Source organism: Diceros bicornis, chromosome 16, assembly GCF_020826845.1.
Source record: "Diceros bicornis minor isolate mBicDic1 chromosome 16, mDicBic1.mat.cur, whole genome shotgun sequence".
Taxonomy (NCBI): Eukaryota; Metazoa; Chordata; class Mammalia; order Perissodactyla; family Rhinocerotidae; genus Diceros; species Diceros bicornis.
The window spans coordinates 16,828,666-16,843,695 of NC_080755.1; the positions used below are offsets into that span (position 1 = coordinate 16,828,666).

General features: G+C 37.9%; 1 protein-coding gene across 5 annotated transcripts in view; it reads right to left on the minus strand.

Moving 5' to 3' along the window:
- LPIN2 (lipin 2) overlaps positions 1-15,030 on the minus strand; it is a 96,255-nt gene that overhangs the window by 32,740 nt on the left and 48,485 nt on the right. For 3 of the 5 annotated variants that reach the window (XM_058556880.1, XM_058556876.1, XM_058556879.1), the window contains exons 3-4: positions 4,920-5,015; positions 1,885-2,186 (exon numbers count right to left, since the gene is read on the minus strand). In XM_058556880.1, coding sequence (XP_058412863.1) covers positions 1,885-2,186; positions 4,920-5,015 — 398 coding nt within the window. The remainder of the gene's footprint in view (positions 1-1,884; positions 2,187-4,919; positions 5,016-15,030) is intronic. The other 2 variants (XM_058556878.1, XM_058556877.1) reach the window with 2 other exon arrangements.

Below are 15,030 nucleotides of genomic sequence, written 5' to 3' on the forward strand. Positions count from 1 at the left end.
TTTAACAAAGGACATGTCAACAAAACTCTGGAGGCAAAAGTGTCACTTCAGTGTCCTTTCTGGTGGATCTTGGAAGAATTTTAGTTAGCAAAAATATTTCCAGGAACTAAGGCACTTAAGGGAGTATTACAGTGCTAATCCAAATTAGCCTACCTACATATTTTACTATAAATAAGTCAAAACTTTTAAAGGAACTGTTTATACTCTTCTTAAAAACATCAAAATCAAGCAATGGAAGATCTGAAAGAGTCCTTTATTCTTCTCGAGAAGGAAAAGATAAATAACCCTTAAGAGACTGAAAGCAGAAAGAAAAAGGATGGGAAGAGTCTCTTTTTAAGAAATTGTGATACTTTTTATTAGCTTAAAATTCTTTGGGAATCAATGCCGTAAAAGTAGATTTTACAACATGTATAATTAAGCTCTTCCCAGCTAGTATTTTGATACTGACACACACAAAAAATTATCCAAATTTGTTGATTTAGTTGGATTTTAAAATTTTATAGGTCCAGTTTACACTGCTCATAGAGTTTACAGTACTTTTTCACTATTGCTTTCTGTCTTTTGCTGTTTAGTTCTAACAGAGGAATTCTGAATTCTATCAGAACTGAAATCAAAGTCTAATGTATTCCACATGGGAGGAATGAGAAAGTGTGTCATAAATATGATAGTTGATGAGTAATAAGATGGGTAGAAAAAATTTCATATATTAAAAATCACTGTCAAATGTAAGATTTTGTTCCAGGATTTATAATTCAGATTTTAAAATTTTAGAAAATGAGCAAACAGTTTTGCCAGAAAGGGATTCTTACACTATGTTATTCACTAACAGTGTGATTATTATAATAACAATATAGTAATAACAGATTTTTTTTCCTGATGACCATTTAAAACAAAAGATTGGTAAATAAAACTAAATCAAGGTAGAGTTTACACTTGGTATCTATTTGGTTTCTGTAACTAGAGAAAGAAATTATTTTCCCTCTTTTCCATGATGAAGAGAACTTTCCCAGAAAATAGGGCATGATCTCTCTTTTCAGCAGCTGAGGTGAAAGCATACAAGTGGACCAGCATCTACCTCATAACACCATCCTCCCTTACCCCAATTCAAATAAAGGGTGTGGAAATTAGGGTCACTTGCGGGCAGCAGCTTTTCGTCCAATGGTCATCAATAAAGAGAACCACCCAGTGACACATGTACTGTCCTTCCAGTGCCAGGGCAACCACTAACTGGAAAAGGTGGAAGATAATCTTCTAAAAATCAAATCTGGAATGAAAAAGTATATGTTCTACCCCCTACTGTTACCTTTTAAACCCTAGGCAGTGCTGACTTGAAAACTGGCATATATTTTGAGCTCGTCCATTGAGCTGGTAAATAAGTAGTGATCAAGATTTCTCACTTTAGAAAAAGAGAAACCTCCTTTCCTCTTCAACTGACTAGGATGTCTTGATGACAGACAGAACTTAACTCTACACTTCTTAGGAACAGGTGAGAGACCAAGCACAAGACCACTGAGGGGGGAAGTACACCTGATGTTGTGTCTGCTCCCCTAGGGACAAGTCACTAGTTCAGATCTTCGTTGTGACTTGCGATTTATTTGGTTTTTGGAAACCTACTGGATGAAAAGACACACATTGCCAGTCTGCCTCAAATGATATTTTAGTACCACAGCAGGATGTCTGATGGCAAATTTTATAGAGTTGCAGAAAGGAAAAAAGAAAATGCCTCTCCCGTTTGATTCCACAGTAAACCGTCAAGGGGAAAAACAAGCCCAAACCTCCCACTGTAGATACATAAAACACACAACAGCAAATCACTGCACCGAGCTTTGTCCACAGCACGCACCCCGGCTCCTGCACAGAGCCCTCCCAGATCGAGAGCCCTACCTTGCTGACTGGGCCCGCTTGTCATCGTCAGAGCTCAGGTTCACATCCACCATGTCCTCTGCAGCAGGGGAAGAGGCCTGGTCTTCCTTCTTACTGTCCTGTTTGCATTTCTTTCTCCTTCGTTTTTTCTTTTTCACAGAACTTGGAGTGAAAACTCTCTCTGTTTCCAAGATGTGTGAGATGTCTGAACTCTGAGATGGTCTTTCATTTCCACCAGATTTCACCAAACGGCTGTCAATATCTTTAAAGAACTGATCTTCAGTAGGAATTGGTGAGGTGGCAAGGTAAGCAGGAAGCTTCTCCTCAAAGAGAATACAGAGAAAGAAAAGTTGTCCATGACAAACTGGACAGTGAATCCAACAATAATGAGTTCTTTGCGTATGTGAATTTTCACAGTGGTAGAAAGAACACACAGCCCCTGAAGGTGAGGTCTCCCTGAGCTAGGGCACTGCTCGCTCTACTCTGAATATGTCTTCAGCCTGCTGCACACAGCTGAGTGCTAGCTCATCTCCAACCACGTACCTAAACACATTTGGAGGAAGACATATACCAAGTCAGCACGAAACACATGAAGCTATAATTAAAGCAAAGCCAACTAAATTCTCTGTCAAGAGAAGTTCAAAGCAGCAGCAGCGTTCTGAGGAGGCGTTATAAAGCACTCTGTCACAAAGTCACAAAGAATAACAACAGGATAAAGCAGAAGGCAGGGATCAGAAACATCCATCAGACCAAGGGCAGCAGGACAGGTAAGTGAAGAGAGGAACTACGGTAAAATTCGGAGTGGCTAATCCTTGTGTTTGCCAAATTGATTGAAGGTGGAGGAAGGTGATTGTTATAGAGACAATACCCTGTTAACAAATGGAATTTGTAGATTTTTAAATAGTAAAGTAAGATATCCTTTCAGGAATTCAAAAGAAGAAAATAAGTCCCAATAGTTAGAAATTATTAAACTCCTAATTTAATATCGAATAAATGATCAAGTTTGGTGTTCAGGAAATTAACTTCTTAGTCATTGGTTTCATTCTTTTGTATCATAGAGGAAACGGAAGGTAGGTAATAAGAGATATAAATTAACCTCAGATAATTTAGAATACTCAAAGTTTTTACATAACAGTCCTGAAAATGAGTGGGTTTCCATAACTGTTTTAAATTAAACTTTTGAATTTGGCTTTGGTAAACATTACCCTGAAGTTGAAGTTTTGTTTACCTAAGCAAAATTTGTGTACACCAGCGACACACACTTACAGAGAAACTATGATGACAGGATACTATTCTGTGGGTCCCCAAGGCACCCAGGTGACAGGCTGTGGTCTCTGACTTCCAGGGCCTTTTAATGAGATGGTCTTTGTTCTGAATAAAGTTTACTTGTACTTCTTAAAAGTCGTTTTGTCTCTGGTGGTGTTTCCTAGTTCTACTATAGCACTGTTTGTAGATGGAGAATAGAAATAACCTGCATGTCTGTCAGTATGAGAATGGTTAAACTGTGGTGTAGCCATACTATGGAATATTTTCCTATTAAAAGAACAGAGTTAGATCTAGAACTATTGACTTGAAAGGGATGCTGATGACATATAGTTAAATAAGAGAAACTTGAGAGAAACAGGAAAGCAAATAAATGGAAGCCAGACGGTGTTTGGTAATGTTTATTCCCCCTTAACTGTGAACTCCTGGAGAGTGGGGGCATGTTTTATTCATAGTACGTGGCACAGAGTAGTAATTCCAATGTTGTTGGATAAACTAACATTTTTTATTTTAAAGAGAAGCATCCTATACTAAAGAAAATCTGGTCAATTTGGTCATATAAAGAATAGGAAAAAAAAGGCTGGCGAGTTGACACTCTCCAAGCTGACCTCGTTAAGCACGGTGTTAAATGGAACCCTCAGAACTGACCACGAGAGCCAGGTAACTATCAACACCCCAGTCCTCTCACTTGTTCATTTATACGAAGCCCAGTCAGTTATGGATTACACATGATTTTAAGAAACACATCAAAAATATTTTGTTCTTGTGATAACTCACTTATTCTGCCTTTTGCCTCAGTCTCTGATGAGGAAAAATTTTGTTTAGGCCAAGTAAATGCAAACAAGGTAATATAAACACAAGTAAGTAAGGTACTAGGAAAAATACTGGTCTGGTAAGGTTCCCCTTCATAATCATACTGTTTCAGTGCTGCTTTACATACTGGTACCTAAGTTGCTGGTCTCTCTCTAAACTAAAAAATGATAAACAATCTCATTCTGCTATTGTTTATTTTTTGGAGATTTTCTTCCATTGTGAATTTATGACATCAAACTGACAGTCTGTCTTCAAAGCCAAAACACGTAGTTCTACATGTATCCTTAATAACTTGAAGGGTATCATTTTTGCTGAGATTTTACTTTTTATGATGAAAAATATAATAATGCCTTCTAAGAATTTTTTAAAAGATCCACACTACAGGCCTCAAGAACAGTTCACCACCATTCAAATCAGTGGATACAAAGAAGTGAAAGGGAAAGACAAATTGTGCTCTCTTGCTGAAAGAAGCCAAACATGCAGTCATTGTTTATAAAGGGTACAGACCACAATAAACTAATTCACGTGACTGATGGGGATGTAATGTCCCTAATCAAAAAGGTAAACATGCTTACCAAGTTTAAAGGTCGCACATATATAAACACACACACAGCCTGAAGACATACACCTTGATTACTCAGGCAAAACTGAGTGCATTCAAGTCAAGGTGTAAACTGTAACAGACACTAAAGAAGAAAGGTCATTGAAGACAGAAAAAGATGTGCCTTCCCCTACAAAAAGAGCAGTGCAAAGGCCCTCTGCATACTCTCTGTACCCTGAAACTTGGTATGAAGGAAAGTTTCTCATTCCTCCAGCTCCTGTCTGACAGCTTAGTTCACCAACCTAAACCTAAAGCTTGTCTAGCCAGCAACAATCATCTATACAACTAACCATGGAAACTGCTAAACTCTTCTGTTTTGGGACATGAACCTGAGGCCTGCATACAACGCACAAAGGGGATGTGACCCCCTAGAACTTACATATTCCTCTTCAGTCTCTTCCACAAAGAAAGCTTCTCCATTGTCACCCAATTTCATGTGAAGATCCACGGCATCGCCATTGATTTCTATATCAATCTAAGAGGAGAAACAAAGCATGACTCAGCATTAAGAGTTTCATTCAAGCTAAACCAAGCCTAAATTCTGGGTTCTCAAGCCAGACTTAGCATTCAGGTTCCTAGAGTGACAGCCCCAGAGAACCACTGCTACCTTCCCCACATCCCACCCTAAAAAACCAAACATACCTGGGGTGGGGAAGGGATGGGTAACCAAGGATTGAAAGAAATGTTTTATCATCTATTTTTATAACAAAATTTTTAAATTATTTAATTTCCCAAATGTCATAGAATAGGGGAAATGTCACTGTCAACAAACACTTGAGGGGCCACCCGGTGGCGCAGCGATTAAGCGCTCCGTTGTGGCGGCCCAGGGTTCGCAGGTTTGGATCCCGGGTGCACACCGATGCACTGCTTGTCAAGCCATGCTGTGGCGGCGTCCCATATAAAGTAGAGGAAGATGGGCACAGATGTTAGCCCAGGGCCAATCTTCCTCAAGAAAAAAGGGGAGGATTGGCATCGGATCTTAGCTCAGCGCTAGTCCTCCTCACAAAAAAAAAAAAAAAAACAACAAACACTTGAGCAATTTCAGAGTTATAACAAAGGTATGGTTCAGATAAACACAAATTTCCGTTACCACGGTATGTTAACTGTGACTAACCGCAGAAAGTAGAAACTTCAGCACCGGCATTTCCATCCACACACCACTATATAAATAACAGGTGCCCATCATGATCAGTTACCCACCATGTCACTTTTTCAAAGTCTGTCAGTGACTGGTCTGAGCACATCTGTTATTCAGTTCAGGCACAGACAGCAAAGCATGTAGCTATGTTGCCTCCTTGTCTCCCAGTGATAAACTCATGTGACATTTTATAAAAATCGATAATTGAAAGAGGAAACTGACCAAGGTCAAAGTGCAGTAAAGAAACAAAAGTAATAGTGTTGGAAGTAAAATTCAAATTGAATGTAAACAGAGTTACAGAAGAAACAGCTAACTGTGGGAATAGTGACCCTGCTACCACTTGAGAGACTTGAGGTGTGCAGCCAGAAGAACCTGGTAAAGGTGAGCTTATCCACACAAAGGAAGAAAATGGTCGTAACGGAAAGAATAAAGATGGCCCAGTGGAAGCGACATAGGCAAAAACTTTACGTTAAACATACTTCATGACACTGAAAGCTCAAGAGGATGAGAAATTGGAAGCTGATTCAAACTTAGACAGGAGTATGATAATTTGCCAAGACAAAGAAAAGACGCTTGCTCCATATCATAAGTTCTACATCAAGAAGGCAAGCACTGTTCAAACTATTTTTGATAAGTTTTTTACAAAGAAATAAGACACTTTAGTTCTCAATGTCTCTAATACTTAAAATTGCAGCATACACTCATGTGCCACATAATGCAATAACGCATAACGTCAATGATAAACTGCATATACGATGGTACTCCCCTAAGATTAGTACCATATAGCCCAGGTGTGTAGTTGGCTATACCATCTAGGTTTGTGTAAGGACGATGATGTTCACCCAATGATGAAACCGCCTAACGACGCATTTCTGTACTAAATACTATCTTTCATTTTCCTATACATTTATAACTGACAGTAAAAATTTTTAAAGTTTTGACAAAATTTATAAATGTCATGGAAGAATCTTAATTTTTCTCAGTGATTATTAAGCTTGCTTTGCAGTTTCAGCTTGCCCAGTCATTTTAATGGTCTGTTCTACCATGCAAAATGAGAATTCTTTATACATAATATTAAATACTACCATATCACTTAAAAATAATGTAGTTGTTTGAGGAGGGAGTTCAAGATTTTGGCACAGGAAGAGCCTGAACTTATCTCTTCCCATGGACACACAAATATACAGTTATGTATGGATCAATTCCCTCTGAAAAGAAACTGAGAACTAGCTAAACACCTACTTCACAACAAAGGATAAAAAGGACCACATGGAGGCAGGTAGGAAAGGCAGAAAAATGCTTTCACCAAATATCCCACCGTCAGCTTCGCAGCACACAATAGGGAGGGATCTCACCAGATGGGCGCTTCTCCGGGAGGAGTGAGGGGTTGGCGCCCCACATCAGGCACTCTAGCGCCTGGGATCTACACTGGAGAGATGAGCCCCAAAAACATGTGACTTAGGAAAACAGGGCTGACAGCCAAGGGTCCCAAAGTGCTACAGGAAACTGAAATTCCCCTCTTAAAGGGCTTGAATGTGGTCTGGCTCACCCTGAGACCCAGTAAATAATATCAGTTTAAAAAGTGCCAAGACTGTATATGAAGGAGAGTTGTTAGCTAATCTAAAAGCATCGGTTGGAGGGGCAGGGATGGTGGAAACACTCCCCAGGGATGGAGGCACCACTGTTGCACTCCCTGTGGATGGTTCAACATCCATAAATGAATCAATGTGATACACCACACTAACAAAACAAAGGATAAAAATCATATGATCATCTCAATAGATGCAGAAAAAGCATATGACAAAATTCAACATCCATTTATGATAAAAACTCTCAACAAAGTGGGTAGAGGGAATGTACCTCACCATAATAAAGGCCATATATGATAAACCCACAGCTAACGTCATACTCAATGGCAAAAAGCTGAAAGCTTTCCCTGTGAGATCAGAAACAAGACAAGGATGCCCACTATCTCTCCTTTTATTCAACATAGTACTGGAAGTCCTAGCCACAGTATTAGGCAAGAAAAAGTAATAAAAGGCATCTTAATTGGAAAGGAAGATGTAAAACCATCACTATTTGCAGATGACATGATACTACATAGAGAAAACCCTAAAGACTCCACCAAAAAACTATTAGACCTAATAAATGAATTCAGTAAAGTTGCAGGATACAAAATCAATATACAGATATCAAGTGCATTTTTTTTTTTTTTTTTTGTGAGGAGATCAGCCCTGAGCTAACATCCGCCAATTCTCCTCTTTTTTTGCTGAGGAATACGGCCCTGGGCTAACATCTGTGCCTATCTTCCTCCACTTTATATGGGACGCCGCCACAGCATGGCTTACCAAGCAGTGCGTCGGTGCGCGCCCGGGATCCGAACCAGCGAACCCCGGGCCGCCGCAGCGGAGCGCGCGCACTTAACCGCTTGCGCCACCGGGCCGGCCCCTCAAGTGCATTTTTATACACTAATAATGACCTATCAGAAAAGAGAAATTAAGAAAACAATCCCATTTACAATTGCCTCAAAAAGAATAAACTACCTAGGAATAAATTTAACCAAGGAAGTGAAAGACCTGTACTCTGAAAACTATAAGACACTGATGAAAGAAACTGAAGACGACACAAATAAATGGAAAGACATATTGTTTAAAACGGCCATACTACCCAAAGCAATCTGCAGATTCAATGCAATCTCTATCCAAATACCAATGGCATTTTTCACAGAACTAGAACAAAGAATCCTGAGATTTGTATGGTACCACAAAAGACCTTGACTAAGCCAAAGCAATCTTGAGAAAGAGACCTCGAATAGCCAAAGCAATCTTGAGAAAGAGGAACAAAGATGGAGATATCATGCTCTCTGATTTCAAACTATACTACAAAGCTATAGTAATCAAAACAGTATGCCTGTGGTACTGGCATGAAAACAGATCAACAGAACAGAATAGAGAGCCCAGAAATAAATCCATGAATATATGGTCATTTAATCTATGACAAAGGAGGCAAGAATATACAATGGAGAAAAGGTAAGGTTTTTTCAATAAATGGTGTTGGGAAAACTGGACAGCTACAGGCAAAAGAATGAAACTGGACACTATCTTATACTATATAAAAATAAATTCAAAATGGATTGAAGACTTGAATGTAAGATCTGAAACCATAAAACTCCTCAAAGAAAACATAGGCAGTCAGCTCTTTAACACTGGTCTTAGCAATATTTTTTTGGACCCGTCTCCTCAGGCAAGGGCAACAAAAGCAAAAATAAACAAAGGGGATTACATCAAACTAAAAAGCTTTTGCACAGTGAAGGAAACCATTAACAAAACAAAAAGGCAACATACTGGATGGGAGAAGATGTCTGCAAATCATATATCCAGGGGTTAATATTCCAAAATATATAAAGAACTTATATAATTTAATATCAAGAAAACAAACAACCCAATTAAAAAATGGGCAGAGGACCTGAACAGACATTCTTCCAAAGAAGATATACAGATGGCCAACAGGCACCCGAAAAGATGCTCAACATCACTAACCATCAGGAAAATGCAAATCAAAACCACAATGATATATCACCTCACACCTGTCAGAATGGCTATTATCAAAAAGATATATAAAATAACAAGTGTTGGCAAGGATACAGAGAAAAGAGAACACTTGTGCACTGTTGGCAGGAATGTAAACTGATACAGCCACTATGGAATTAAAAACAGAACTACCATACAATCCAGCAAGTCCACTTCTGGGTATTTATCCAAAGAAAACAAAAACACTAATGCGTAAAGATATCTGCACCCCTGTGTTCAGCGTTATTTACAATAGCCAAGATATGGAAGCAACCTAAGTGTCCATCAATAGATGAATGGATAAAGATGTGAGATATATATATACACACACAATGGAATATTACTCAGCCATAAAACAGAATGAAATATTGCCATTTGTGACAACATGGATGGACCTAGGGGTTTTTACTCTAAGTGAAATAAATCAGAGAAAGACAATTACGATATGAGTTCACTTATGCGTGGAACCTAAAAAACAAAACAAACGAACAAACAAAAAAAACCAGAAAGAGACTCATATATATAGAAAACAAACTGGTGGTTGCCAGAAGGGAAGAGGGTTGAGGAGTGGGTGAACTAGGTGAAGGGAATTAAGAGGTACACACTTCCAGTTATAAAATAAATAAGTCATGTAATGTAAAGCATAGGGAATATAGTCAATAATATTGTAGTAACTTTGTATGGTGACAGACGGTAACTAAGAGCTATCATGGCGATCATTTCGTAATGTATATAAATATCGAATCACCATGATGTATACCTGAAACTAATGATATTGTATGTCAATTATACTTCAATAAAAAAAATGCAGTCATTTATCTGTAGGGTGTGATACCGTAAATAATAAAGGAATACCAACTTTCGAAACTCTTGTGGATAAACTTGTAAACTCTAGTTTTAGACTGCTGAGGGGATATAAAGACAAACGTACATAAAGATATAGATATAAACAGAACAGTCCATAATCCAAGTGTACTTAGCTCTGTGAGGCCCTTATGGTGGGAACAACCACATGGTCCACTGAGTTTTTCCCAGTGGGGACCAATTATTTCTTCTGACCAGAGACTGAGTGCTGGTTCACATCTGGTCACTGAAGGCAGCTCCACCTTCCCAGGAGCCAGGTAATGATGGGATAAGTAACATCAGATTAAAAAAAAATTGGTTGACTGTTGCCAAAATGCTTGTTATAAAAATCCTATGTATGAATAACATAACCACACACAGCAGTAAGGAAGAAAACTAACCTAAGTAACTTTGGAAAACAGTATTTTGACTAAATACTCTAAGTCTAAAGACAAAAAGAACTATAAACAAATATTATATAGTAATTTTTTTAAATCACAGAGATCCAGGTTAGCAATTCTGAAACTATTTTACGTGTATTATAGGATTGAGCAATAAGCAAATATATTGTCGATAATGAGAGGTATGTTTCTCAGTGTTGGAAAAAGAAGTTAAAGTAAGGAGACGAGGAAGAACCCTGTGGTGACGGACTGGAACCAGAGGCATTAGTTCGAACTCATGATTTTTATAAACAGATGTAGACGTGGGTATGAGTGTGTATACACACACGTAGATTTTCTAGCTCTGCCCACTGAGAGGGCCTAGAAACAATGACACCTCAGTAGTAATGAGCATACCAAGTGACCAGATCCTTTGTTTCTAGATAGTATTTTCTAATAAAAGGAACTAGGACTCCTCAGAGAAATAAAATAATTAATTCCAGGGCTGAGGCAGGGAAAGTAGATTCTTCTGGAATCTGTGGATATCCGGAATATCTAAATACTTCCTTAGAGTAAGGAAGTGCTCAAAAAATGATGGGAGCATTTCAAAAGGACTCAACTTGAAGGAGCTACCAATCGCCAAATCTGGGACAATCTGAGCAACTAAATTATGATAATAATGGATTATAACCCATAAAGTTAATATCCTTGAGTCCATACTGATATAAATAAATAATTGAATAATTAAGTAAACAGGAGAGAAGGATAGCTCTTCAATACAGTAGAATTTCAACTAATAAATGGAGTAAGAAGGATGGAAACAAAATCATCATTTGGCAAACACCACAGTAATAAGTGTTGTAGGCAAAATTCATCAATGTTTGCTAAAATTCAAAGGTGGAAGTACGATGAGAAACAAGATATTTGCATAGTCTCAAAGTTTCTCCCTACAAGTAAATTTACAGTGGAGAAACCTAGTAGACACCATTAACCAAGTGATGAAAGTTAACATCACCAGTAACGAGACACAGCAATGGTGGGCCTCCTGAGACGATGCACTGAGAAGGGCACACTGTCACTGTGTGTTATTCTCACTAAAATGAGAAAACATCAGACAAACTCAAACTGAGGGATAACCTACATAATAACTGTTCTGTACTCTTCAAAACTCAAGGTCGTAAGGAAAGAACTGTTAGATAATACAGGATGAAAGCAATGTGGGATCCTGGATGGGATCCTGGAACAGAAAGAGGACAGCAATAGAAAAACTGGTGAACTCTGAATAAGGTCTTTAGTTAATAGTATTACACCAATGTTAATTTCTTGGTTCTGATAATCGTACTATGTTCCCGTAAAATGTGGGAAGAGGTTCGGTGAACGATAAATGTAAAGTTTTTAAACTACGTTTGCAACTTGCCTGTAAATCTAAATTTAAGAAGTTAAAAAATACGTCAATGTCATAAAAAACAAAGACCAAGGAACTGTCACAGATTGGAGGAGACTAAGAAGACAGGACAACTAAATGTTCCATATCTTGATTGTGGAGATGGCTTCATGGGCACTCACATATGTTAAAACTTATTGAATTGTATCCTTTGAATATGTGCAGTGTAGTGTGTGTTAATTATAAAACAATAAGGCTGTAAAAAAAGAATGAACATTATATAAGAAAATAGGAAAAACAGGCAAGAACTAAATATAAAATAAGTAGAAAAAGTCACGTGATAAAAAATTCTTATGTAATTTAAGAAATGTTAATAAAATGACTATTTTACATAAAAATTTATTTTTCTTTTACTATTTAAAAGATAGGGCTGCATAAAATTGTGCCAATATTAAGGATACTTGAAAGAATATGCCATGAGCTCTTTAGGCAACAAAGAAAAAATATTAAAAATATTTTGAGAGACGGCACCAAGTTGGAATAAATGCTTCCCAAGGTGATTATTTTAAAGAGGACACTCATTTTGATGGACTACTTCTAGTACACTGGTTTCTAAAACAACACTCATTTCCATATTGTCATACTTTCTACACTGTAGCTTAATCTTGCTCAACATATATGACTGAGATGTTGAAGCAGAACTGATTTACTTTTGAGAAATACTAGCTATAGCAGACACTTATTTTGGCATGCCATTCTTTGGGTAAGAACATCGCTGGTGTCCTTTGGGGATCTACTCATCTTCTATTTCAGACCATCTATTTCAGGTGTGGCTTCAGAGAGTGGAGGTAGGGCTGCTGTCCAAGCCAGGCCAATCAATATATTACACTGACTGGTCCCCAAGATATGTGACCCAAGTCTGAAAGGGAGACTAAACAGTGATACTTCTGTAGAAAGGAGAAGTCTCTTTCCACTGGGGTTGCTGAGTTAATGGAAAGCAAGCCTGGAGGTATTGGTGGCCATGTTGCATTAGGGAGAAAATATACAAAGGGAAGAGAGCTGCGAGGTGGGGAGAGAAAGACTTCTGACAACACCTTCAGAGACTCTAAATAAGCCCTGATTAATTCAAATGGCCCTGGACTTCAGTTATGCAAGCCAATAAATTCCTTTTTTTTGCTTAAGGTACTGTGAGGTGGCTTTTTGTCATCTACAATGTAAACTGTCCTGTCTAATACACTGGATTACTTAACTGTGCTAAGTAATCAAATCATCAGTTTTGTGTTAAATCAACAAGATTAATATTAAAAAATAGCAAGTGCAGGTTTACCTTCTGAAATGAAACTCCTGAGTTATGAAATATACTGGGAGTACAAACGGTCCCCAACTTATGATGGTCTGACTTAACGATTTTTCAACTTTACGATGGTGGGTTCCACTATGGGAGTTCAATCTATTGTTGAATTGCACAACTCTTGAGATGAAGTTAGCTTTGGGTTTCATCTTACTTCAAAGATTTACTGAAGAATGAATATGTCTACATTGTAATGGTCTGTTTCTTTTTTTTTCATGTTTGAAATACACACAAATAAACCATCTTGTGAAATGACACTGCGTGTGTGTGTGTGTGTGTGTGTGTGTGTGTGTGAAAAAGGTTTCTATTGCTTTAAAATAATCTTTGAAAACGGCTGACTGATCTTGTTCAACTTCCTACTCAATACATATTCAGCTTAGCAATATTTTCAACTTATGATGGGTTTATTGTAACCCCACCACAAGTCAAGGAAGATCTGTATGGTGTTCTATCAAACAAGAACAGACCAATGGCAGTGGGAAAATTATCATACTATAATCTCTCTAACCAGAGGTTTTAAGGTGATTATGATTTCAAGTCCACTTCATAGGTTTTACCATAATTAGGATCTTGTTTAAAATCAATGAATAGCCTTCCCTAACCCAAACTGACCTAAAATAAGACAGTTAATCCAAACTGCCAGAGTTATCTCAAGCCAGATATGCTTTTGGTTTTACTGTCACAGAAAGCTGGGGCAAATTTTCTCCCAAACATATCTTCTGGGTTTCTGAGATACCAAGGGAAGGAATGGGAAAGAAGAAATTTTTTTCTTTTCTCGTGTCTCATGGATAGACTCCTATTAAAATTCAAGAGTTTGACAAGATACTTAACACAATGATCTGTATAGCCTTGCACGGAAATTGTATTACTTTCTTAATTAGAGGCATACAGCATGCAGAACGAGATATCTACACAGTCACCATTTAGAGATGCACAAATGCTTATACATCAGCTTGCAGCTTCTATTTTGAAAGTCTAGAAGACTTATGCAATCTGCTGATCAAAAACCCAGATCACAGCAAAAAACAAAATGAGAAAAATAAAAAAATAATGCCATATAAGCCATTGAACAAATAGATCCTTGCAGAACCAATGGGAAGGCTCAGCGCAGAAACAGTCTGCTGCCGATTCTCCCAAAGCAGATACAGTCTGAAAGTACTAGAGGTTAGTGCCACCAGAAAGAAAGAAAAAATTCCAGGAAAGCTGAATTGTGGCTCAACACTGTTTTGCAATGGAAAGTTTTCAAGTCACTAAGTAAACTGAGACTGCTTTTGGTTTCCAAAGGGTGACTCTGAACAGAGGCCACACCACACAAGCCCTGCCACCCTGAAACATGGTGGCTCTGCAGTGGAAAACTGATATTGTAACACCTAGAAAAACCAGATGTTTTTTCGGAGGGTGGTGGGAGAATATTCAGTTTGTGAAACCCATAAACCTTTTCTTTCACTCTCAAAATAACCTAAGTTTAACTAAAATACAGGGAAATCATAAGATCAGCTATGTGAAATAGATAAAATCTGAAAATAGATGTTTTCAACTTATGCCAGTGGTCTTCTAACACATACTTCTGTGCCAGAAAATGGTGTAGATCTTTCCATTGTACTTCAAAATCCTGAAACAATTGCCCTACACTGTTTAGGTAGACACTGTGGGGCAAGAGTAGAAAGGAAAATACTACTATATCTGCAAAGTTGTATTACTAGCTCAGTTTTCTGACTTGACTGATATCAAATGTACTAACAAACGTTCCAACTGCTCCATAATCTGAAGGGAAGAGGATGTAAGATAAAGCAACACCAACACAAATACCTTCTTTCTGAATGAA